The 26,069-nt window shown below is 37.5% G+C and overlaps 6 protein-coding genes across 9 annotated transcripts in view; 4 read left to right on the forward strand and 2 right to left on the reverse strand.

Annotated features, from left to right (window-relative positions):
- LOC110448448 (tektin-3-like) overlaps window positions 1–14,661 on the reverse strand; it is a 39,289-nt gene extending 24,628 nt beyond the window's left edge. Inside the window, exon 1 of one of the 4 annotated variants that reach the window (XM_021494699.1) lies at window positions 14,568–14,661. The gene's annotated coding sequence lies outside the window, so the exon portion shown is untranslated. Of the gene's footprint in view, window positions 1–4,117; window positions 4,222–4,315; window positions 4,413–14,567 lie in introns of those variants that run through there. The other 3 variants (XM_021494701.1, XM_021494697.1, XM_021494698.1) reach the window with 3 other exon arrangements.
- Window positions 8,872–9,423, forward strand: LOC110448464. The gene has a single exon (XM_021494728.1). It carries the CDS (start codon window positions 8,872–8,874, stop codon window positions 9,421–9,423), a length of 552 nt encoding a protein of 183 aa, XP_021350403.1.
- Window positions 9,424–10,338, forward strand: LOC110448466 (trichohyalin-like). Its single transcript, XM_021494729.1, has one exon. The coding sequence runs from the start codon at window positions 9,424–9,426 to the stop codon at window positions 10,336–10,338; it is 915 nt and encodes a 304-aa protein (XP_021350404.1).
- On the forward strand, window positions 10,886–11,395 carry LOC110448467 (UPF0506 protein SJCHGC02965-like). Its single transcript, XM_021494730.1, has one exon. It carries the CDS (start codon window positions 10,886–10,888, stop codon window positions 11,393–11,395), a length of 510 nt encoding a protein of 169 aa, XP_021350405.1.
- LOC110448468 lies at window positions 11,414–11,935 on the forward strand. Its single transcript, XM_021494731.1, has one exon. The coding sequence runs from the start codon at window positions 11,414–11,416 to the stop codon at window positions 11,933–11,935; it is 522 nt and encodes a 173-aa protein (XP_021350406.1).
- A 7,640-nt stretch (window positions 14,662–22,301) lies between the features above and the next one.
- On the reverse strand, window positions 22,302–24,737 carry LOC110448469 (elongation factor 2-like). Its single transcript, XM_021494734.1, has one exon. The coding sequence runs from the start codon at window positions 24,735–24,737 to the stop codon at window positions 22,302–22,304; it is 2,436 nt and encodes an 811-aa protein (XP_021350409.1).
- Between the last annotated feature and the right edge of the window lie 1,332 nt (window positions 24,738–26,069).

A 26,069-nucleotide genomic window follows, 5' to 3' on the forward strand; every position in this document is an offset into this window, starting at 1 on the left:
ATTGGGTATAAATTTAACGTTGATATCTTCGAATGAGGTAACCCATTTTCGTTTTGGGACCTTGGAAACCAAGAGGAAATTAAGCTTTTGGTTTATCAATAGACCATTTCCAATAAGTTCTATCGCCTTCATATCATATTATTTCGACACACATGCTTTTATATTGATTTCCTTCTGTCCGTTCAGCAAATAATCTACCTCCACCATTTAAGTGAAATAGACGGTGGTCCCCTAAATGCTGATCAATGGTCATTCGGTCAAACCTAATACGGTTACAATAGGATCAATACATATACACATACATATTGAAATGGGGATTCAATTCCGCGTTACAGTTGGTAACCGCCGACCTACCAATCCCTCTACTTACCGAATTCTAATCTCATTTGCAATTTTCATGATAGTTCCAACCATTGTCTGACTTGATTGAAAACCTTCATGATCGTGTACAATCAGGCTTGTACCGGGACCATTCGAAGGTAATCTGACCCTTACATTTATATATACACTAGTGGCTACTACAGGATTAGAAAGATGTTGACTCAACAGGAAAAATATGTGAAAGGTCCATACATTCTGGAACTTAATCGTGTAAGTTATATGTATTTGTTTGTTTAATTTCACTACTTAATTTATACCAATGAAGTATAGAGCCTAGTTGATCCAATCATGGCAAGTTTACAGACAGGTTAAAACAAGAATTCCAACCAATTTTAACAAATATTGAAATTCTCTGTAGAACAATAAAATTGAAGGACTGAGTAGTTTGGAATTGGAGGAAAGCATGACCAAGGTGTCTATTTTGTTTTTGAAAAATTGACTTGATATCCGTTAAGCCGACAATACATGGACCAACTACATGCCTTTTGTCTAAGTGTTGCTTTTAAACTGAAAGCATTGTTAGTATCAATATTCCTTAACCTTCCACATGCGTCGTGGTACAAATGTATATTTAATGATTTGTTTGAAAGAGACTATCATATCTAAAAACAAGCGTTGACATAGAATTATAATGGACTTTCCCGACAACACCTATTGTCCCTCCAGTAACCATTACATTATATCACTTTGTTCGACCGTGGTTAGCCATTAAAGATTTCGTTGCTTATGAATGTTAGCCTTATCTCTATGTTCGATCATACTTGCCGAGTGAGAGATTTCACAGGCAATAAATGTTATGAATCACCTGAAGACATAGGTCAACTACAGACATCTAAACAATTAATATAATATCAACCCCACATGCCTCGGCATCAGGATACATATCTCCTAGGTGTGGCCGTAAACCTACTATATGTGAGCCACGATATTTAGTAGAACTAACCTTGGATACATAAACATCCTCTCTCTATTGTGCTTCGTTCTCATTTGAATGTATATGTTTTATTTACGGAGCCCTTTACCACCGCCAAAACTCTTTCCGTGCAATCAACGACCTCTGGGGAAAAACAAACCTTGCAAAACTTTTATGAAAAATGATCACGGAAAACAAAACTAGCAACGTACGTACTAATGGAAAAATGCAACAGTGTTAGACTTGGCCCAGGATCATAAAACAATCTTAGACTTAAGTTTTCGCTTAGGCAATCACGTATGACGTCACTTTTCATGACGCTATTTGTGATTGGCTAAGTCAAAACTTAGGTTTCATGATCTCAGGGCCAGGATTCGAACCCTGAATCTTCTATCGTGATATATATAGTGTCCCTCTAACCAACTGATATACCTAGGCAATGGTATAGTACTCTGGCCGAGTCATGCAACAGTTATACACAAAATGACTTCAGGAGAAGTTATTTTTTATACGAAAAACCACAATGGAATTCTCTCTAGTGCTTTGTCTGCAGTGGGACATGGATCTTTCAGAGGAGAGATAAAACCCTACATCTGTAGCCCCGATATTTCCCTTTATAGTTAGGAAGGAAATTAATACACTCGATATTTTAAAGCCACTGTGCTTCCCACTTACGGTTATACAATAGAGTAGGTCGATCGAACTTACCAAGGCCTTATCTGTGATCGATATTCTAAAACCCTGCACCTAACCCAGTGTATCTAGTGTATTCAACTTATTGACTACGCCACTAGGAAAACGGAATTGACGCTCTTTTGTACTAACTCACGGAGGAAATGCTGCTCATTTTCTTACATGTTATCTACTTTAATCGATGTTTGTTAAACAGGACAAAAGTTCGTTATCTTAAATTAATTCATTTTCAAGGTAAATTAAATTAATGATGTTTTATCTGTCGTGCTTACGACTAAAGTAGCTCGCTTTAAATGGAAAAAAATGCAGCAAAAGTTTTCTTAAGTATTCAAATTTACTATACCAGTATTGTTTTACCTATCGTAAATGTGTCAAAAAGTCAGTAAGCTATATTCCACTACTCCGACCCATTATTCTGCAATTTTTTGTCGGTAGATCATGTCAGATCTATCTTTGCATGGGCATAAGTGAATCTGGCAAATATATGCAAATTTTGGTGTTTAATTTAAATATCAAAAGCAGCTATGACACAAGCACTTATGACGGTTCAAAAGACTTCAAACACGCCGACACTTGTACAATTTCGGGTCAGTAACCACATGCCTCTCTGGGCCGGTATATAGGATCAGGATGAAATCAGCAAGAGATATATATTCAAGAACAAAATAACAGATGACAATAATGGATTGCAATAATCAACAAAGCAAGAAAATGAGAACATCTATATGGTATAAGAAGTACACACTTTGTCTATGAGAGAAGAATTATTGTTTTTTATTACAGAATAAACTGGGATCTAAACAGAAAACTGTTTATCATATAGATTTAACAAAGTCTTCACTTACATCAATGTAAACTTTGAATATTTCATATACTCTTAATCTAATCCATCGATAAATAATGGTTTATCGTTTAGACATGGCTGGTCTTGGGTACACTAGACAACGTGAAGACATGGTCATTAATTATTCGGGCAAACTGGGCACAGTGAAGACAAAACTTTTGATCAGGAAAACTGGCTACCATTAGACATGACATCTGGCCCTGCAAATTGGTTATCGTGAAGAGATATTTTTTGATTGAGCAAACCGAATACGGAGCTGGTCATCGGACAATATGGCCACCAAGAAGGCATGACTAGTGATCAGGCAAACTGTTCTTCATGATTAGTGCCTAGTGGTTAGGTAAACTGTAACTATACAACTAAGTGTCAAAGGGAAAAAATGAGTTATAGATTTGTTTTGCCTGTCTACTCGAAATTCGTTTGACAGACTAGCGAATTAAGAAGCCTATCCAGTTAGATACCAGGACGCTCTGTACAGTGGAAGTAGGGTAGCTGATATAACTGGCACTCTTTCTCTCCCTCTCATTGATTACAGACCCCAGGTATGAAGTATTAAGGGGTTTGTGGTACACAAATCGAAGGGAATGAATACTACCTTTCATGGGCGCGAAAACTTAGATAACATGGAATATTGACGGGACAGAGAAAAGAGAGTGTAGACATGATTTTAACCTTCCATAATCTTTCCTGTATATTTGATTTCTAATTTTGCTATTTCGTGGATTATTTGATGCAATCAGATTGTCATAAAGTAACTGACGTGTAAATAGTCGAACGTAAAAAGTGATATTCTTCAACAGGTTTGATAACTAATATACTGAGTTTAGTAGCACATAGATATAAAAACCGATGTAGAATACACATGTTGCTATAGAGCTTTATGCTAAATAAATGATAAGCTTTGCACAATAGCACATACTGAGTTACGATTCAGTATAGACATAGAGCTTATATTGAATTAAATTGAACATAGAAATTAATTAAAATTTAAAATTCCTGACTTAATTCGATATTTCAATTAGCATTTCAAACACATTAAGTGGTTTACCTGTAAATAATTTTGTTTGGTGAACTGCATGCATCGACAAACTCGATACTACAGAGTTGACACTTGATACCAGAGTCCCTTTAAATGAATTACACCAGCGTTTTAAAAACTACTTGTAGTGAACTTAACTTCAATAAGTAGGTAGAACGATCGAAATAATAAGATAGTATGTATTTCATATAACATAACGAGAAATAAACATGGTTTCAATCGGAGAAATAGGAATCGCTCCTCTTACCTTGTGTAGTCTACGGCTAGCAGTCAGTAACTAACGACATGGCGTCCTGTTGCTAGGGTGCAGAAGCTCCATAGACACCCACACTAACGCCCCTAATACGAAAGCCGTGCGCAGTGGCGGCTTAAAAAATACACAATTTTCACTGCTAGGTATGTATTGTATATCATGATTAAAATGAAATCAAGTTAGCTTTCTTACCTCGGTGCACACCTGTCTACGTGAACGCTATCCTCTGCCTATAGAATCCCAGTTAGTGTCATTGGTAACTGGGTAGGAGAGATTTAGATTGACAGAGCGCGCTGACCCCGGACTTAAAATATATGCACGGAGCGAAGTTCATAGGTATTTTTGTTTGAAACACATAATCGTTGTATCTATATAGGAAAACATATATAATCATTAAAAAGTAAAATGTCTTTTTAATTTATTAATCAATCAATCAAATATGCATATGAAAAACTAGATTGTTATATTTTAATCTAAACGTTGACCCCCTTGGTCGGTATAAAGCCCACACACATATACAGCTTATATATGTACATTTTATACCTACACCGGCATTCTGTATAAATAAGCTCTCTACATTAACTATAAGCGGTAGTGTGATAAGTGAAGTCTTTGTTCCCCGTACATACGTTTCTAAAGCGCTATAAATTACCATGTTTGCTATCGATCTAACTCTATTGAAAAAATTGGTGTGCAATGTTAGTTTGTGAAATTGCATAAGTACTCTCTAGGTTTGTTAATAGTGCTCGGATCGACGATCAAATAGTTTCAATTTGCCGGAATTTTTTTAACGAATGTGTGAAAAGCAAATGATTTGCTCACCAGCGATTCAATAAATATATCTATTTAAAGAACGTCAATACTCTGCCATTTTTGACCGAGGAAGTATTCCCATTTCATTTAAATACTAACATAGGCTTTAAAATGTGTATTGCCTGTTCGTTATTGAAAGTATAGAAAAATCAATTCAGGGGAATGCTAGTACAGAATGAGTATCGATTCACCCAGAACCTGTCGTGAATGCGACTGCGACAATGCATTGAGGATCGAGCCAGCGTTTTATTTCGGGGATCTCTGTCTGCATTAAAGGAATTTGACGTGTGGCAATACTGTTGATAACTGATACTACTGTATGTGCTCAGAATTCGCGAGGACATAAACTTACGAAGACATCGACTCGTTAGGTTATATATACATTTGCACTTCATTCGTGGTGGTAGTTTTGTATGACGTATGCATCTGTAACTGTTCTCGTGATACTTCGCAATAGATATATACCGTGAGGCGGGGTTAAACGTGAGGTAGAGCTCAACGGGGGTAGACAAATATGTACAAGATTGGCAGGGAGTTACTGCCAAAACAACCCTTAAAGACAGAAACGAGAAAGAAATGTTTAAACTGATAACAGGAAAATAACAATTAAGAGTGAAAAAAGGGAAACAAGAGAGATTTTTTTATATTAGGAAGTGTAAGAAAAAATGAGTGAACACGCAAAGGACGGATAGGGAATAGTAATACATAAAGAAAATGAACCATAAAAAATGGGGAATAAGGGAAGATGGAAAATGGGAGCAGAATATTTCATGCACTGTTTATTAATTTGATAGCCTACATCGTAAGTAATAACCGAATAAAAAAGACACCAAACAATGGCGAATAAGTTATAGAGGAGGGAAAATTGGGGGTGGGGATGGGGGATGGGGGAGGACACAAAGGTAGAAAGAAGAACATAAATATAAAAAATAATTAAAGGAAAAGGGACGGGGACAACAGATAAAGAAATGGTAAAATGGAAGGAAAAAATATAATAATAAAGAATTTGTAAAAATGAATTTTTAATATAAGATAAAATTAATTTATCAAAATCAACCCAGACCACAACGAGAACTACGAGAACTAAGGAGACACCAAAGGGAAAGGGAAAAACATCATAAACTCGCACAGAAACCTGGAGCTATTTAAGATGTTTCGGAAGGGTAAGCGTGTTTTTTTTTTACACAGAAGGCGACACCGGACATGTTTTCTCCTGCAAAATCCAGGAAAGCGTTTAGATATAAGACAATAAACAAATTGTAAACAAAGTTTTAATCAGTGAAGATTAAGGTAAACTTTATAAACAGGAAATTTCATCCTCTGTGTATTTTTTCTAGCTTTCATCGCAGTTTTAATCAAAATCAGTCTAGTTTTTTAGAAATCAATATCTATTTATATCTATGTTTTCATGTTTTAGAATAAGAGGACTGAAGTTCCAAATCTTCGACACGATTCAAATGTAGCCTGAGAAATGATTTGCAGAATTCAAGCGTTTTAACGTACGCTGGTTTTGACAATGATGGCATTCCAATGAAATTAAGGCATTGAGAGACTTGAATAGGCTATTTCTGTTGTTCAATGAACAATGAAATATTCTTAAAGTGAAATTCTATGTTCATCCATTTGAATTAGGCCACTATCGTTTTAAGTATGTCTTTGACCACGGTTATAATCATTGTCAAAATCCAGCATATTTAAAGCATTTAATTTTGGCTTTGTTGAACAAAGAGGGATATATGCAAAAACCCGTTATTGTAAGGGTTATTGAAAAAAATGGGGCTCAAATACAAGTTGTGCTAGTCTACTTCAGAGTTTTTATTTCATACATCAAATGATGTATACAGCCTATAGAAAATGCAAATTGCTCACATTGTCCAAGAAGCCTTTTACATTAGATTTTGACATAATAACTTCTATTGGAAGACAATGGTTGCCAATTGCTTTGTCACTTGGTACGACTACGTAACTGTTATTGAAGTTGAGAATATTCTTTTTACACCAATATTACGTCAAAAAAAACCCAATACATTAAAGGGAATATACAGTCTAATGATATGTATGTTTTAGCTGTTAGCTGAAGAAGAATGAAAGACTGAAGAGCATGGAATGGCGATATCTCCAAGCACAACAAAAACAGCATGGAACGAAAGAATACAGACCAAAGCCTGGCATAGCTGTTGTTTAAGACAAAACAAAAGTGTACTATAAATCTGGATTGTCACCATTTAAATTATATAAACCAAGGCACATATGTACATTCCAAATTATAAGAAAGGTAAAAGACGTTTTCTTTGAAATATTTGAAGGCAGAAAAATCCCCCAAGGTTCGAAGTATGGGACTAATTTCAAGTTAGCTCAGTCAGTAAGTTGACTTTACAAATTGTGAAAACCGAAGAGGGATCATTGTGACATTTGTTATCTCATACGTGACGGCAAAAGACTAAAACGGATACCAAACAGCATCAGCAATAAACTAGAACCGGAGTTGTAAAAGCATATTTAATCAGATGTTTGTGTCAAGAACTTATATTGTAGATAAACCATATTACAAAGTCTTATCCTTAATTAAAAGGTTTTATTTCCGGTCTATTATTACAAAGGTGTAACCCTGTTCAAGCTTTGTTTCTGGTCTATTATTACAAAGTTGTAACCCTGTTCAAGCTTTGTTTCCGGTCTATTATTACAAAGTTGAATCATATTAAAATGTTGTTCCAAGTGGTAAAAGCATATTTAATTAGATGTTTCTGTCAAGAACTTATATTGTAGATAAAGAAAACAATAGTGTATTATCCTTATTTTTAGACTTCAAAGCATCTTTCGGCATTGTTCAATAGAAATCACAGCATGCTATATATATTTCTTTTGCAAAAGTCCTAGAATATCTACTGTCCGATAAGAGTCACCAATGTATATATACGGAAAGATCAGGAGTATACATTATCTGTGAACGTGTAAAAAATTGTAGAGAATGGTCGAGGATCACAACTATGAATCGAAACGTACTCCCTTGGGAACAAATGGGTAAAAAGAGAACGGTCAACTGCGAGAACTTTTGAAGAAGTCGGATAGAGGAAGATGGAAAACTAGAGATAACAAGTGGTTAGCCCTATTTTCGTCGAGGATTTACAACCGTAATAGATATATAGACACAGGAAAGAGAACGTTCAATTAAACAAAGAGGCCAACAGGTGGTGCTTCAACTAATGTTAAGTGTCCGCGACGGTCTTCCTACGCTATGACTTTTTCAGTTCTATTCAAACTTGAAAGACAGTTTAGAGATAATAATAGAGGACGATTTAGAGAGCAGTACGGAGAACAGTTTAGAGAGAAGTATGTAGAACAGTTTAGAGAGAAGGATGTAGAACAGTTTAGAGAGAAGGATGTAGACCAGTTTAGAGAGAAGTATGTAGAACAGTTTAGAGAGACGGATGTAGAACAGTTTAGAGAGAAGGATGTAGAACCGTTTAGAGAGAAGGATGTAGAACAGTTTAGAGAGAAGTATGTAGAACACTATTCAAACTTGAAAGACAGTTTAGAGATAATAATAGAGGACGATTTAGAGAGCAGTACAGAGAACAGTTTAGAGAGAAGTATGTAGAACAGTCTAGAGAGAAGTATGTAGAACAGTTTAGAGAGAAGCATGTAGAACAGTTTAGAGAGAAGTATGTAGAACGGTTTAGAGAGAAGTATTGAGAACGGTTTAGAGAGAAGGATGTAGAACAGTTTAGAGAGAAGGATGTAGAACAGTTTAGAGAGAAGTATGTAGAACGGTTTAGAGAGAAGTATTGAGAACGGTTTAGAGAGAAGGATGTAGAACAGTTTAGAGAGAAGTATGGAGTATAGAGAACGGTTTAGACATAAGCATGGAGAGCAGGTTAGAATGATGTATAGAGAACAGTTTAGAGAGAAGTATTGAGAACAGTTTAGGGATAAATATGGATAACAGTTTACAGATAAGTATAGATAACAGATTAGAGAAAGGTATAGAGAACGGTTTAGAGAGAAGTATAGAGGACAGTTTAGAGAGAAGTATGGAGAACGGTTTAGAAAGAAGTATAGAGAACAGTTTAGAGAGAAGTATAGAGAACGGTTTAGAGAGAAGTATAGAGGACAGTTTAGAGAGAAGTATGGAGAACGGTTTAGAAAGAAGTATAGAGAACAGTTTAGAGAGAAGTATAGAGAACGGTTTAGAGAGAAGTATAGAGGACAGTTTAGAGAGAAGTATGGAGAACGGTTTAGAAAGAAGTATAGAGAACAGTTTAGAGAGAAGTATAGAGAACGGTTTAGAGAGAAGTATAGAGGACAGTTTAGAGAGAAGTATGGAGAACGGTTTAGAAAGAAGTATAGAGAACAGTTTAGAGAGAAGTATAGAGAACGGTTTAGAGAGAAGTATAGAGGACAGTTTAGAGAGAAGTATGGAGAACGGTTTAGAAAGAAGTATAGAGAACAGTTTAGAGAGAAGTATAGAGAATGATTTAGAGAGATGAATGGGGAATAGTTTAGAGATAAGTATAGAGAACAGTATAGAGAGATGTATGGAGAATAGTTTAGAGAGAAGTATGGAGAACAGTTCAGAGAGAAGTATAGAGAATAGTTTAGAGAGAAGTATGGAGAACAGTGAAGAGAGAAGTATGGAGAACGGTCTAGAGAGAAGTATAGAGAATAGTTTAGAGAGAAGTATGGAGAACAGTGAAGAGAGAAGTTTAGAGAGAAGTATGGAGAACAGTCTAGAGAGAAGTATAGAGAATAGTTTAGAGAGAAGTATGGAGAACAGTTCAGAGAGAAGTATAGAGAATAGTTTAGAGAGAAGTATGGAGAACAGTTCAGAGAGAAGTATAGAGAATAGTTTAGAGAGAAGTATCGAGAACAGTTTAGAGAGAAGTATGGAGAACAGTTTAGAGAGAAGGATGGAGAACAGTGAAGAGAGAAGTATGGAGAACAGTGAAGAGAGAAGTTTAGAGAGAAGTATGGAGAACAATTTGGAGAGAAGTATAGAGAATAGTTTAGAGAGAAGGATCGAGAACAGTTTAGAGAGAAGTATGGAGAACAGTGAAGAGAGAAGTATGGAGAACGGTCTAGAGAGAAGTATAGAGAATAGTTTAGAGAGAAGTATCGAGAACAGTTTAGAGAGAAGTATGGAGAACAGTCTAGAGAGAAGTATAGAGAATAGTTTAGAGAGAAGTATGGAGAACAGTTTAGAGCGAAGTATCAAACAGTTCAGAGAGAAGTGTGGAGAACAGTTTAGAGAGAAGTATGTAGAACAGTCTAGAGAGAAGTATGTAGAACAGTTTAGAGAGAAGCATGTAGAACAGTTTAGAGAGAAGTATGTAGAACAGTCTAGAGAGAAGTATGTAGAACAGTTTAGAGAGAAGTATATAGAACGGTTTAGAGAGAAGTATTGAGAACGGTTTAGAGAGAAGGATGTAGAACAGTTTAGAGAGAAGGGTGTAGAAAAGTTTAGAGAGAAGGATGTAGAACAGTTTAGAGAGAAGGATGTAGACCAGTTTAGAGAGAAGTATGTAGAACAGTTTAGAGAGAAGTATGTAGAACGGTTTAGAGAGAAGTATTGAGAACGGTTTAGAGAGAAGGATGTAGAACAGTTTAGAGAGAAGGATGTAGAACAGTTTAGAGAGAAGGATGTAGAACAGTTTAGAGAGAAGTATGTAGAACAGTTTAGAGAGAAGTATGGAGAACAGTTTAGAGAGAAGTATGGAGAACAGTGAAGAGAGAAGTATGGAGAACGGTCTAGAGAGAAGTATAGAGAATAGTTTAGAGAGAAGTATCGAGAACAGTTTAGATAGCAGTATTGAGAACAGTTTAGAGAGAAGTATCGAGAACAGTTTAGATAGCAGTATGTAGAACAGTTTAGAGAGAAGTATCGAGAACAGTTTAGATAGCAGTATTGAGAACAGTTTAGAGAGAAGTATCGAGAACAGTTCAGAGAGAAGTATGGAAAACAGTTTAGAGAGAAGTATGGAGAACAGTTTAGAGATAAGTATGGAGAACAGTCTAGAGAGAAGTATAGAGAATAGTTTAGAGAGAAGTATGGAGAACAGTTTAGAGCGAAGTATCGAGAACAGTTCAGAGAGAAGTGTGGAAAACAGTTTAGAGAGAAGTATGGAGAACAGTGAAGAGAGAAGTTTAGAGAGAAGTATGGAGAACAGTTTAGAGAGAAGTATGGAGAACAGTGAAGAGAGAAGTATGGAGAACAGTGAAGAGAGAAGTTTAGAGAGAAGTATAGAGTATAGTTTAGAGAGAAGTATGGAGAACAGTTTAGAGAGAAGTATAGAGAATGGTTTAGAGAGAAGTATCGAGAACAGTTTAGAGAGAAGTATAGAGAACAGTTCAGAGAGAAGTAAGGAGAACAGTTTAGAGAGAAGTATAGAGAATAGTTTAGAGAGAAGTATGGTGAACAGTTTAGAGAGAAGTATCGAGAACAGTTTAGAGAGAAGTATGTAGAACAGTTTAGAGAGAAGTATGGAGAACAGTGAAGAGAGAGGTTTAGAGAGAAGTATGGAAAACAGTTTAGAGAGAAGTATGGAGAACAGTTTAGAGAGAAGTATAGAGAACAGTTTAGAGAGAAGTATCGATAACAGTTTAGAGAGAAGTATGGAGAACAGTGAAGAGAGAAGTTTAGAGAGAAGTATAGAGTATAGTTTAGAGAGAAGTATGGAGAACAGTTTAGAGAGAAGTATAGAGAACAGTTTAGAGAGAAGTATAGAGAATAGTTTAGACAGAAGTATAGAGAACAGTTTAGAGAGAAGTATGGAGAACAGTTTAGAGAGAAGTATCGAGAACAGTTTAGAGAGAAGTATCGAGAACAGTTTAGAGAGAAGTATAGAGAACAGTTTAGAGAGAAGTATGGAGAACAGTCTAGAGAGAAGTATAGAGAATAGTTTAGAGAGAAGTATGGAGAACAGTTCAGAGAGAAGTATAGAGAATAGTTTAGAGAGAAGTATTGAGAACAGTTTAGAGAGAAGTATGGAGAATAGTTTATAACAGTGTGTCTGATTGAATGATACTGGTCAGTCACATGACGGGGCAATAAGCCATCATGTCGATCTCACATGCTCAAGTTTCCTCGATTATATTTTCTTCGGAACCTCTCTAGAAAAAAATGGCAAGAGCCTATAATTGGCACAACTTAGTTCCGAATGACGGAAGCAGGCGACAACTACACGTATAGAGATGAGGTATAATACTTAGTAATTTAGAGAAAAAAAGATTCGTGAAGAAAAATATGAAAACAGTTTAGAAACACAGCAGAGGAAAACGAATGAAGAGTGGTATAATAAAGGAGTAATATAAAAGTTTGGAGAACAATGTAATAAATTGTATATAGAACAGTATATAGAATAGTTCGGAGAACAACATAGGAAACAAACCATTTACAATACATACAGATTAGAGTCACGATATAATTTGTAAAAGGATACGTTGATGATGAAATTCAGTAGCAACGACGTAACTGTTTGTTGTTGTTTGTGTCTTGTTTAAGACTCTGATTACAAAGTCTTATCCTTAATTAAAGGTTTTATTTTCGGTCTATTATTAAAAAGGTGTAACCCTGTTCAAGCTTTGTTTCCGGTCTATTATTACAAAGTTGTAACCCTGTTCAAGCTTTGTTTCCGGTCTATCATATTAAAAGTTGAACCATGTTGAAATGTCTGTTTCCTGTCTATGTTTTACCTTATACGGTAACGCCTATCGACGTCAATATCCTACCAATCACAGTCGTAATTTATTTACCTGTAGGTGGAGCCAATCTGCTGTCTGTCGATTCACTCAAACACATATATGACTCTAATTAATATTCGGACCTGATGCGTGAAAAGTTCCCAATCCATACTATTCACAAAATATTATTAATTATCCCCAGTGCAAATAATTGATTAAGACACATAATGTCATCGTCTCCATGCTGATAACAAGGAAATTCGTGTTATCAGTAGCCATTAAGCTTTCGGTCGGGGTAGTAAATTGTTGCTGTGTGGCTATGGGTGTTTTATGTGTGTACATCTTATCAAGAGGCGTTGTTAAGTACATACAGACAAATAAAATCAATAACTGTGCACCGTTACGTAATTCAGTTGCACTATTTGTTTTGGGTTGTTTATAAACTGTTATAAAATATATATCAATCATTTTAAAATGTGCGAAAACAATTATGTAATAAATATGGGCGCGGTACTGAGCAAACAAAAATTGATAAGCGAGATTTTTGAATATAATTGATTGCAAAAAAAGAGATAGCAGCTCTTAAATGACAGGAAACTTAACAATCACCACTTTATTAGTGAAACTGTTGGTTCCGGCTACGATTTATAATTCCCCACGCAATCAGTAACATACTTGCACTGATAGAATCAAGGAATATTAAGCTACTGAAAGGACTACAATCGACTAGGTATAGCGGGAATGATGTTCGTTATTTCAGAAACATTATTACATGTTTCGATATTTTTCTATTTCCAATAGATAAATCACCATCGAATCGATTTAGACAATAATCCAGAGTTTTTTTAACATCTGTAAGAAGGGAGGTAACTCTTATATTGGCAACTGTCGTCCTGGGCCGTTTTCGGTTAAACGGTTGAACCGGTCAGACCACTGTTGTTCGTTATTAAATTGGTCGGACCGAGACTAGTAATCTGATGCCGCTTTCAGGCGAGACTTGACAAAGCCTCGTAAGGCCTGCATAAACATTTGCAGGTCCGCCAGGATTTATACCCGAAATTGATACAATTACGTTGTTTTGCATAAACGAACAGGCCCCAGTAGACTGAATTAAAACCAGTATATATTGTGATCATGTTCGAAGCCTGGACTAGGGTCGGATGCAATTGTACCTGGAGTTAGGGTTGGGTTGAGGGGATGGCGAGTGTACCTCCCCATGAAATTTTCAAGATACATTGTTTCTATTGACGCGGTTGGCTGACCTTATCTGGACCTGTCATGCTTAAAGTTCTATAGTTTCAACGGGCTTCGATTTTTGTATGATTTTTTAATACTGTGAGAATGACCGCACAGTGAACCCGTGTTTACTGAAAGATTCCAAAATAATTAGTACACTTTAAGAATTTAATGTAAAAATGGTTTAAAAATACTGTACTTAGTGTATAATGTTACAGGCAACTCGATACGATACACAAGAAAGTATCACGACACGATACGAGTTATTGTTTTAGCCCTAATACACGTACTGTGTATTATATTGCATTTCTTTAAGTCCGAAGAAGAGGAATGTCAAACCCTAGCCCTACTTTAACTCTAAGACTCTTAACATTAGGATCGGTCATTTAAAAAAGATTTGACGATCAGATCGGTCCATTGTAAAACATTATCAAATGAAATCACTGCATGGTCCCGAATCTACAGCAGTGATATTATTTTGTTTTATTTATGCTAAATCGAGAACAGGCACTAATATTATAAACATATTGATTCATGGTTGAATCTGCAATTAATTATATAGCAAACACATGATCACTGACTTTTAACTCGAAACCGGAAGTGCTATTTTAGAGTGTGTTTCCACATCGTTAAGGTTTCCTTCCGTATAGAAACACCCATAGAGGAATGTCGACTGACATAGATAGACAAATATGTCATGTAAATAAATTGTACTTACCGTAGTCTTGTGTGTATGCACGCGAAACTCACAGCATCATCTAACGTTATCTGTGTTACGCAAGCAGGAAAACACGATGGTGGAGTCAACAATAGCAATGACGTCATACGTATTGTCACGTCATGGTCCTCGCAACCATTCATACGAGATTTGATGTGTGCTAAAATTAGATTATTTGATACGTGGAATTAATTTAACATAGTGTATGGCAGGTTATGACTTCAAGCGCCTGTTATTCGCAGATAAGCAGTCAGATCAAGGCATTTTGTTAATATTGCTTAGAATTTAACAAAATTATTTCGGAACTTGTTTCCTTATTAAAAGCAAGAACATAAAATTCTTATACTGGTCGGGTTATTCGAAGCCGGGTTAGCTAACAAACTTTGAAAAAAAAAAAAAAAAAATGTATTTCTGTTTATTTGTCTTTGAACAGTAATTTATGTAATTTTAGCTTTGAGTTTTTGTTGAGTTGTCATGTATTAAGCTGATCAAGCTTTCAACGACTGGGACATGGGCCCGTTTTCATAAAACCGTTCTCATGCTCAACCCCAGATTATTGTACAGTGAGTGATAGGTTAATAAAAAGTCATATTTTGTCAATATTGTACAAGAAATTTGGAAAGAATTTAAGCCGAATACTGTTTTCAATGTTTACAATTGGCTTTTTGACTATATATATGTTTCAAGATTTAAGAGAGTTACAAGAAAGCCGGCTAGAGAACAGAATTCATGCTTGAGCATGAGAACAGTTTCATGAACACGGGCCGATGGCTCAGATAGTGAAATTGATTTTCATTTAATTTGATAATCAGAAACCATGTATTTATCTCCAGAAATGACAGTAGTATCCTAGAATAAGTTATAATAAGGTGTTTTTTAAAGAAAAGTGACAAACACCTTATATATGTATGTGAATTTAGCACGACAAGGGAGGTAACTGCATCAGTTTTGGAAAACTTTGAAATACAGTGTATTTGGAAAAAATCATATAGATAGAAATATCAATTGAAAATATTTAATTTTAACTTACCGTTCTTTAAATATATAAAAAAACAAAACAATTGAAAGATGTCTAAGAACGAAAATAAAATACATGAATTATACATCCTGGTGAGTTGTTCTTTAATAATCGCATCAAAATGGAGTTTTTGAGGTATTTATCGTTTTATGATAAATTAAAATAGAAATATATTTTCCCAAAGAAAATGAAATGACGTATATGCCATATATTTATCAACTATTCTGTGCGTAATAAGGGTAAGCGGTAACTATCGGTACCTTCCGTAAAAGGGAAATATCCGGTGTAGGCTTCCATAGATCTCAAGTACCATCTAACCGTCAAAACGATGTGTTCCGAATACTTGGGCGATCATGGGCCGTTTTCGTTTAAACGGTCAAACCGGTCGGACCACTGTTGTTCGTTTATAAAATAAGGTCGGACCTAGTAGTATTATGCTGCTTTCAGGCGAGCCTTGACAAAGTCTTGCAAGGCCTGCATAAACATTTGCAGGTCCGGCTGGATAAACGGTCAAACCGGTTGTTCCTCATAAACGAACAAGCTCAGGTAATCGACAATAGGGCGTTTTCAAGAATGTTAGATCTAATACAAACCCGAGGTCATGTGTATTTGGTGAGAAAGAAAGTATCATTTTAATTGTTGAAAACCTTAAGAATCGGTTCAGATGGCAACAAGTTAACAGCATCTTATTGTTTAGTGAAAAACTCACAAAACCTGTTAATTTGTTCACAAAGTAGTAGAATTTGTGTGTTTGGTGATCTGTGTGTCAAAAGGATTTTGCCTAATAAATCATCACGAGTGCTTCCCCTTGACACGACTCCGTAAGAGCATACGCGTTCGCTCGTGTAGTTACGCCCTTATGTCAAACTAAATTATATTCAAAAAACGTGTTTATATATATATATATGCTAACTTAGCAAAATTTGCCGATTCAATACATGAAGTGGTGTATACAACGATACATTGTGGAGTTGCTGAAATCGTCGTTCTCATTCTTATTAATCGTTCACTGAATCACACAATCATCAGGTGTAAAGATATGAAATTTCATCCGTGACAATATACGTGCAATTATACACTTTGTGCAGCCTGATAGTATGGTACGAAATCGTGAGATCTTTCGGTCCGGAATGTATAACAGCTTGATATATAGCGCTGATAAGCTTTACGGCTATGAACATAGTTATTTTTTAACTTTTATATTTCACAATTCTTAATTTAACTCAATGTGTTTATATTTCAACTGACTAGTAGGAAAAATGGTTAATTCCCTACTATATGATATCTTAAGATCGGGGTAAAACTATTGCCAACTTACATAGTAGGTCGCGAAAAAACCCCGTTACAACTCGGCAGATTCTGTATTTATACACAACCTCATCGCTGAGCTCGAGGTTTCGTTTACGGAAAGTGCCGACAGTTCCCGATTGATAATTTCTCTTTTCCAGCTAATAACGACGGTTACCGATATACGCAGTGTCTTCAGAGACTATGCAGTACGGTGGCTGATTTGTGCCATTTCCTTGTTTTGTCTTCCCGAGGAACACTTCGCTCTTGTTGTTTCGATTTTCGTCCCGAAATGATCAGAATCTTAATTTTTGTTTTCATTTCTTTTTCATTTTCATTTCACCGCGGCGAAAAGATTGGAATCAATAAACTTAATTCCAATTCTTTTGTCATTTTGGAGAAACAAACTTTAATTCTCATTCTTTCGTCTTTACGCCCAAGCGAAATGGCACTGATCTGGCCACCGTAATTGACCTTACAATCAAATATCACCGATAAGGGACTATAACAATTAGAGTCCTATTGGCCTTAACAGTCACCTGAGTTGTAATACCACAATTGATATTTGTTGTCGTGATACTGTCAGAAAAAGAATATAGTAAAATAATAGAATGTAGTAAAATCATCCCCCTCCTCAGAGAGTAATGGATGATCCGGGGGTTGTTGAATTCACTTTCAGACCATTCAATGAAGAGGATTTTGATTTTAACATATTTTGTCAGAAGAAGAAGATTGTGGAAATTTTTGCCAATGACCCCCTTTGGCCAAATCCCTCGAGCCCTAACAATTAGTAAAGTTCGATATTTTCAAACCATCCAACTGCAATCAAGCCATCAAACTCCAAATAAATTTAAATTCTTTCCCCCTGAAAATAAATAGTTATAACATTAAGTCTCATTACCTTATATAAATAAAGTAGCTTTACCCCCTTCCCCTATATTTCCCGTCGATAATAAAATTCACAAATTTGATAAGGCATCTTCAGACCTTTACATCCATGAAGACCACTTAAACCCAAACTATCTGGGTCCCGTGGAGAAGAGAATTGTTGAACGTTTAGCCAATTTGATCCCTTTTGGCCCCACCCCTCAGGTAGGTCAGGACCTTCATTTTCATACCATCAAACTGCAATCCCATGTTCATAATTCCAACCAGGTTTAACTTACATTCCACTGAAAATAAGTAAAATATATCCAAAAGCGTCCTTCCTCTAGATAAACGATAGTGAACTTTAACCCCTCCCTCCCCTTTGGAAATGGAAGACCCCGGGGGCCTCGGAATTCACAATTTTGATACAGCACCTTAGGATCTTTCATCCATGAAGAGTATTTGATTCCGGTATATGTTGGTCCCTTAAAAAGAAGATTGTTAAAGTTTTAGCCAATTTGAATCCTTTTGGCAACACTCATCGGGCCCCAGGGGGCCACGCACGACAACGACACACAAAAGGCAATCGCAACAGGTTAACTGAGACTTCGGCTTAGGTGACTGAACAATGTTAAAGCAACAAAGTTTCATTTTATACACGAGTTTATTAGTGTAAATTTTATTAACAAGTTAGTAATTTTGAACAAATATGGTAAATGTATTATAGATTAAACAAACAATATCTCAATCCCTCGATCTAGGGGTATCACCCCGAGTCGTCCTTCAAATGTGCGCAGACTATGCATTGGTTTACAGTAAGAAAAAACAAGTTTTGATTGAAATGTGAACAAGTGTAAAAGACCATTATGAAAATAATTTTGATTAGTATAACGATGTACTGCCAATACATCTTGTTACACCTCAAGTGAATTTCTAGCTATTTGATTGGTTGGGAGAAAATTAAACAAACAACCTCTGTCACCCTCCGAAAATACAATGGTTTTAAGGGGCGCGTGAAATTGCCATGAGACAGTGAAAAATATCACATGCGCGAAAAACATGCGTTCACCGCTTCATTTCCCCACCGTGATGGTCACAAGAACGTTTGACGGCAACAGCCGATTTTATCAAGCGCCGATGCGATAGCGATTGTAAACAGCAAACTATAAACAAACAAGATGTCATTATCAAGGTTTGCTGCCGTTTCTGAGCTACAAAGACTTTTGGTGTAACAAAATAGATATGACATTCATTAGCAGGTGACAGTGAATATTGTCAACCCTCAAAAACCCATTGTCACCCTCGGCTTCGCCTCGGGTGACAATGGTTTTCTCGGGTATTCATAAAAGCTAATGAATGTCATACTTATATAATATCGCTTCTGATACACAAAACCTGATTGACTATAATACTGTACATCTTAAAGCTTTTGATACACCAAACCTGATTGGCTTATACATCCTTCAGTGTCTGTTACAAAACCCCTGATTGGCTATATTACATGTACATCCTATCATCTCTGATACATAAAACCTGATTGGCTTATACATTCTTTAGTGTCTGTTACGCAAACTCTGGTTGGCTATATTATTTCCTATAGCATGTGATACACAAAACCGGTTAACTTTATAAAAAAAAACACCATAACATCTTATTCTCACACACTTCAAATGTACAGGAACGTATCTGCAAAGGGAAATATAAACCCGCCTTGGTCTACCTAAATAAAAACAGTTCAGAAGCGTATTTATAGAATCGCCACTTAATAATAGAATCGTGACATCAGGTAGGATCGCTGTCAACAATATGTCATGCGTCAATACTTTAATAATGGCGCGTTGCATGGGATAATCCATTACAGCTTAAGAGTTAATGACGACGGGAAAGTGTTGAAGGAAAAAAATGTAAATCACTTCTGTATGTGATAGACCAAGAAATATCAACCATTGGAAAAGCTGTTAGAAGTACAGCCCTCAGTAACGCTTCGTGCTTTAACACACTGAACCTTAACATTCGTGCCCTAGGTTTGAGGATGACGTCATGGTATAGCTGTGGACTAGTTATCCTATACATTTTTAAGTGACAGAGAAATGCAATCATGGGGTTGACAAAGAAAATCTCAACCGTCGGGGTAAGCGTCACACGTGTCAATACCCTAGCATAGCCTTGGGATGGATATTAAATTATCCCACCCAATCGATTGAAATGTTTCTGTCTTAAATGTACCCCATATTGAAGGAATATTTCTATCAAATTCATCATCTCATAAATACATAAGTTTGATACTGTACAATGTACAGTGTTGAGCCACAGGGAACAGACACAATGATACAGTCGAAATAGTAAATACTATACGTGTTAATCCCATGTGTGTTTTGGGATCACCACGAACTGACAGCTCGAGTTCGGGTGTTGGCTGTACAAGTCGATTTGTCACTACTGTTGTCATTTAACAAAAAGTCAATACACTATGTGTACTTCTTTCGATCCAGAAACGTAGGTTATCAGGGTGTTTAAGTAGAACATGGCTTTTAAAATGAATAAACTTATTTTCAGACAAACTCACCCCACCTAGATATACATAATATGGCGAGACAGAAGTAGTGTTAGACAAATATAGATGGAATTAATTTTATATATTAGTTCTTATGAAATGGTGACACATATTTTCATGAAAATAAAATCACCCTGAGCGCACCCAGAACCCATCTCACAGGTCAATGTGACATACCTACAGCACTGATGCCATACATAGAAATATTGCCGGGCCCCCGTGATATTATTAAGACACATGCAGAAATATTGCCGGGCCACTGTGCTATTATCAAGACACATGCAGAAATATTGCCGGGCCCCTGTGACATTAACATGCAGTTTAAAGATACATATAGATTTTTCCGGGTCCCTGTCACATGCTGGCTTAGAACATACGAGAATTTTTGATCTGGAAGAATATATATCAAATGCAATATTCACACAGGGACCTGCAAATTTGTTACAGCTATATTTGGACCAAAATTGAGGTGTTTAGATTAATTTAACAGGTATATACAATCATTAGGGGTGGCGTTTGTACCGAAAATTGATGTTAACCCCTAAACCGTGCAAAATTACTTTGAACACCTCAATTTAGGTTCAAATACTGTACATGTATAGTACAAATGATCAGGTCCCTGTGTTTGTACACTATTTTAAATGATCATCGGCTTTTCACTAGTTTTCAAAACTTTTGTTCTCTTTCAGATCAACGAAAACAGCAGTGACAATGGGAAAAACCTCTTTTGACACCAATCCGTAGATTGATATCATTTTGGCGAATAACAGCTTCCCTTGATGATCAGGTACGAGACCTTGATCCATGCTACCAAGCAGCTTCAAGTTCCATGTTGTTTGTTAAGTGAACAAATATAAATGAATTATTGGGTTTAAATTTAGAATTGCTATTTAGTATGTTTGGATTTACATAGAATGCGCCTCATACCAGGAAGTGGGTTACAAAGTATATACTGTGTAACCCGCTTCCTGGCATGAGGCCACGCATTCTACATACCCGCTGCATGAAAAGATCATTCTATACACCAGGCCTCACTGAACACAACGGAAAGTATCGTCGAATATCCGCCAAATCTGTAGTTGATACTAAAACAAGTTAGTACCACGGAAGTTTGCTAATCCAGGATTCTTATTTAGATAAAAAACGACTTTCGTGATTAATGAAAAAATGGATTACCGAGGTGTCACTTTACACAGGGACATGGGAATTTGTTACACCAGCTGTATTTATACCTATAAACTGATGTATTCAGTTGTGGTTTAGATCAACTCTCGGTTAACCTGCCCCTGTTCAGTGATATGGGGTGTTGATGTTAACGTCCATTACTTCTAGCATTACACCCTGTACATTATCATAGGTCTCGACATACCAACTGTAACACTGATTCTCACGTCCCTGTGTCACTGTACTCTTGTTCCGTCAAAAGTCGTGTCACAGTTAGTAGGATCATTTTTTATGCAAACTAGATACAGAATGTTAAGAACACAGTTACATAGAATAGTCATTCTAGTACAGTAAAGCTCCTTTAAACTGAATTGTCTGTTTTCTCAAATATTTCATTTCAAAATATTTTATTACATCAATCAGATTTAATGGGAATTGGGCAACATGCAAAGCATATACAAGCCCTCTCCCTCTCTCAAATATTATCGAATAACAAGTTTTCTGGGTTATAATGACAAGGGAAGTGTAACTTAGACGAATGGTTCAGTTTCACCTTTATCCATAAAGTGTATAACAAAAGTGTTTTTGGAATATATGGTGCCGTATAAACGAGATTCCATTGTATAAGACCCCATAATATTAGGCTACATAATCGATTACACATAATCCGGATTCTAAGTATACAATCCAGGCAAGGGGTAGATAACCCGTGAACACACACTGACGCCCCCCAAACCAATGACGAAAAAATACACAATATGCAATATTGTATGAGAGGTTGATTGTCGTTATCAATTTTGAAAATTAATCTCCTGGTTTTCATGTCAACCCACATGAATTACAATCATGCGGAACTTGCGTGTGATCCGGGAATATCAGAAGGCAGTCCCTTTCTTGCCCTCGTTTCCATGGCAACAAGTGCAGCCGCCGATTCAGGATCAAGAGGGTCACTGTTCATTAGTTCCCAATGGTCAAATGCAACTTCGACACGCTTAGCGGAACTGCCCAGCTCACCACTGATTCCTAAACACTTTTCACCGGGAAGGAAACAGCAAACAACCGACATTGGGGTGCGTCCCAATCGTCGTTCCTCGAGTAATCTCCCCTGTCTATTCGTAAACGTCTCCCTGACAGTGCGCGTGGCCTGGTGAGAGCAGATGACCTCCACGCGGAACAGAGCCTCCATTAGACGTGGAACAGACGCAATGATACTGCCTTGTATCGCTCGGCGGATCGCTACAACAACGTCCGAATCGTCCGCGAGCTGCCATTTTGCATAGCGCACTTCGATCCTGACACCCCGCATGCTCTCTTCACATAAAATACCTTCCCGAGCGGCCCACTGGAAACCGGATATAATGCTGTCCTTAATGTGCCCTTGGTCGCGAACCTGTTTAGAAATGTAGTACAGCAAATTCAAGCCAGAACTACCAGGACCAAAAGACCATAGTCTGTCGGCCTCACTGACATCATATCCAAAGTTTTTCGCGAGGTATTCAGCCCTTGCTTCAGGATCCTGGTCGGCTGAAATAAATCCCTCCTCAATACATTCACATAGACCATTCGGCAGAGGTTTTGTCTTGATGGAGATTTCGTTTTTCTTATTGTTCGGGCAAACTGCAGTACACAACATTTCCGGTTCCTCTGTAACGGTTTCCCGGTAAGCCACGTGCAGTTTAGTTGGTTTCAAAACCATCTGTTTTTCCAGGTAGGACTTGCACCTCAGCATGAGATGCTCGCTAGTACCAGTGAGAATGTGAAGGCCGGACGCCGCTATCGAGCATTCTAGTACCGGATGCAGCTTCATAAGTCTCTTGATTTCGATCAAAAGGTTAGGAGCATCTCCTGGATTTTTTTGATCAATGTCCAGTTGAACAACTGGGCTGACACTATGTCTAATATCGGTAAACACAACCGGGCTGCTGTGTGACGTCACTACCCCCATCTTGGCGATCATCTGTTCAACGCCACGTATTGCACACAAGTTACCACAGATGACTTCCGGTACTGGACATATTTTGTCCCCAATTACAATTGAGGTTTCACTTATTTTGGTTTTTCGTTGAGATTCTTTTATTTCCGATCCGGACACGATCGACCCAGAAAACACACGACCGATCGCGTACAATGTATTTGTTTCTCCGATCTGGTACCATTTTGTTACGTACATGATCAATGGACCTGAAGGGTCACATGTTTTAACAGCGGAAGTGCCGACTGCGTCTGTCTTACGACTGACTAGCAGTTCGGATCTGTATCGCTGAGATGTTTGCGGTGAAGGGAGATGAATAACGATCATTGTCAACAGGGAGTTTGATATCGGTAGCCATTGACACATCATTTCTTGAACATTTGTTCTCGTGTTTGTCTCGTTGTTGTCCAAACTCATCTGCACACCTAGATTCTCGATCAAATCAGGTAGCGCGCTTCCCTGAACATTTCCGGATGCTTCAAACAACTTAAAAATTGGGTCAAGGACAAAGAGGTTGAACGCCCGGATGTAATCTTTACTTGGTTCATTCTTCCACTTCTTTTGTGACGAGTTATAGAAGTTATCGCCCCACAGCTTACTGAGAAGCACACTAGGTGCCACTTTTAACTTCTCCGCCTGCTTCGCTGCTATTTCCCCGAGAGTAACCCCCCAGCTTTGTGATGCAGATCCAAACAACACGTTACCTTTGACCGGTGAAAATTGGACGCTTCCCATTGGTCCAGACTCGTCGCTGTACGTTGCCATGACACCCTTGGCAGCCTCTACGACACTGTGGATTGTCTGGTACAAATCTTCCTGCGAAAGTTTATGCTCCATGATAGCGCGGTCAATATTGTTTACGAATAGGACTGGTTTGACCCTCTCCCGGATGGACTGTTTAAGAACTAGTTTAGTATCCAGTGTTACACCGGAAATACAGTCAACCATTACCACGGCTCCGTCCATCATTCGTAAGGTAGTATCCACTTCCGCTGAGAAATCCACACTTCCGGGTGTGTCCAAAATGTTAATCACAAAGTCAGTATTGCCCTCCACAGCTTCCATACCTGGGAGATCGGCCGGAGCGCACGTGTGGTAAAGGCAGGTTAGATTGGCTGCCATAGGGTCCACGTCATACTTTCTACACCGGCCACTCTCTTCAGCGGTCAAATTCGGGCCGGCCTTTCTATTGAGACCATTCATTAGCGGTACCATACCACTATCGGTCCCGCCTATTACAGCCACATTTCTTACGCTTTCCGGAATCTTCATAACTCTCCGTACTTCCTCCATTCCTACGCCCGCCATCTTGACTGTACCTACGTGTGTAATACCAAATGTCAATATTCCGCCCTCACTCGTACTAAACGTCTGGCAAACGAGCTCGCCTTTGTTCATGTGTCGCTAGATTTTTACCTTTACTTTTGTGCCTGTATTATATTGAGTGAACACCATCACATACCGTAGTCAGCCATGCGGAAACGAGCAAAGCTCGTATCGGTATACAAAGCAACCTACTGGTCTATTTATATACACCTACCCGTAACTGGGACAGAGTTAATTACCGAGCATTGTGCTGACAAATATCAGCTATATCTGCCACACCTTTCAGCTGATAAAGAAGTCGATTTTACGTTAAGTCTGGCTCCTAAATAAAACTGCAAATCCCCTCATTATTCCGGTTTCTAATATAAATAATCCGGGAAATGCCATTGCGGACGCATATAAACAGCAGTGACGTACACGTTTCGACATTCCGGACGCATGTATAGAGCAAGGACGTACGAGGTTCGACATTCCGGGCGTAGATGTAGGGCAGAGACATACAAGTTTCGATATTCCGGACGCGTATATAGAACAAGGACGTACAAGTTTCGACATTCCGGACGCATATATAGAGCAGGGACGTTCAAGTGTGGACATTCCGGACGCATATATAGAGCAGGGACGTACAGCTTTCGACATTCCGGACGCATATATTGAGCAGGGAGTACATGTTTCGATATACCGGACGGTTATATATAGCAGGGACGTACAGGTTTCGATATTACGGACGCATATATAGAGCATGGACGTTCAAATTTCGAGATTCCGGACGCATATGTAGAGCAGAGACGTACAAATTTCGATAGTCCGGACGCACATACGCATACGTTTCAATTGACTGCTCCATCCTCCTATACTTTCGTAGTGTATTTGTTTGAAATGTATCATTGCATTGACTGTATGATATGTATATAATCCCTGTGGTATTAATGACGGTACAATACGAGACCCATTCTAAAGCAATTGGGAGATACATAGTGCTTAGATAAGTTTTCACCTCAATTTGAAATTAAAAAAACCCACATACAGATTAAAGCAAAAACGTGATCGTCTAATTAAAAATTGTTTATGTGACTCAATATGAGGGAATCCCTAGATTTAAATCCCATGTATTTTTAGTCTAATTCCCAGACCCCTGTCAACCAAAATGAATATGATGTCGGTTTAATTAACCACAGGTCCATGTGGGATATTCTGCACCAGTCTTGTTCCATCCCCGGACTAGTACCAGTCAGCCTGATTTTCCCATGTAGTCAAAAATAACTGTCTCCCTTTGAAAAAAAGATCGTCCGGAGATAGACTACGTTCCCTTCA

The sequence above is a fragment of the Mizuhopecten yessoensis genome, unplaced genomic scaffold, assembly GCF_002113885.1.
Source record: "Mizuhopecten yessoensis strain PY_sf001 unplaced genomic scaffold, ASM211388v2 scaffold4033, whole genome shotgun sequence".
NCBI classification, from domain to species: domain Eukaryota; kingdom Metazoa; phylum Mollusca; class Bivalvia; order Pectinida; family Pectinidae; genus Mizuhopecten; species Mizuhopecten yessoensis.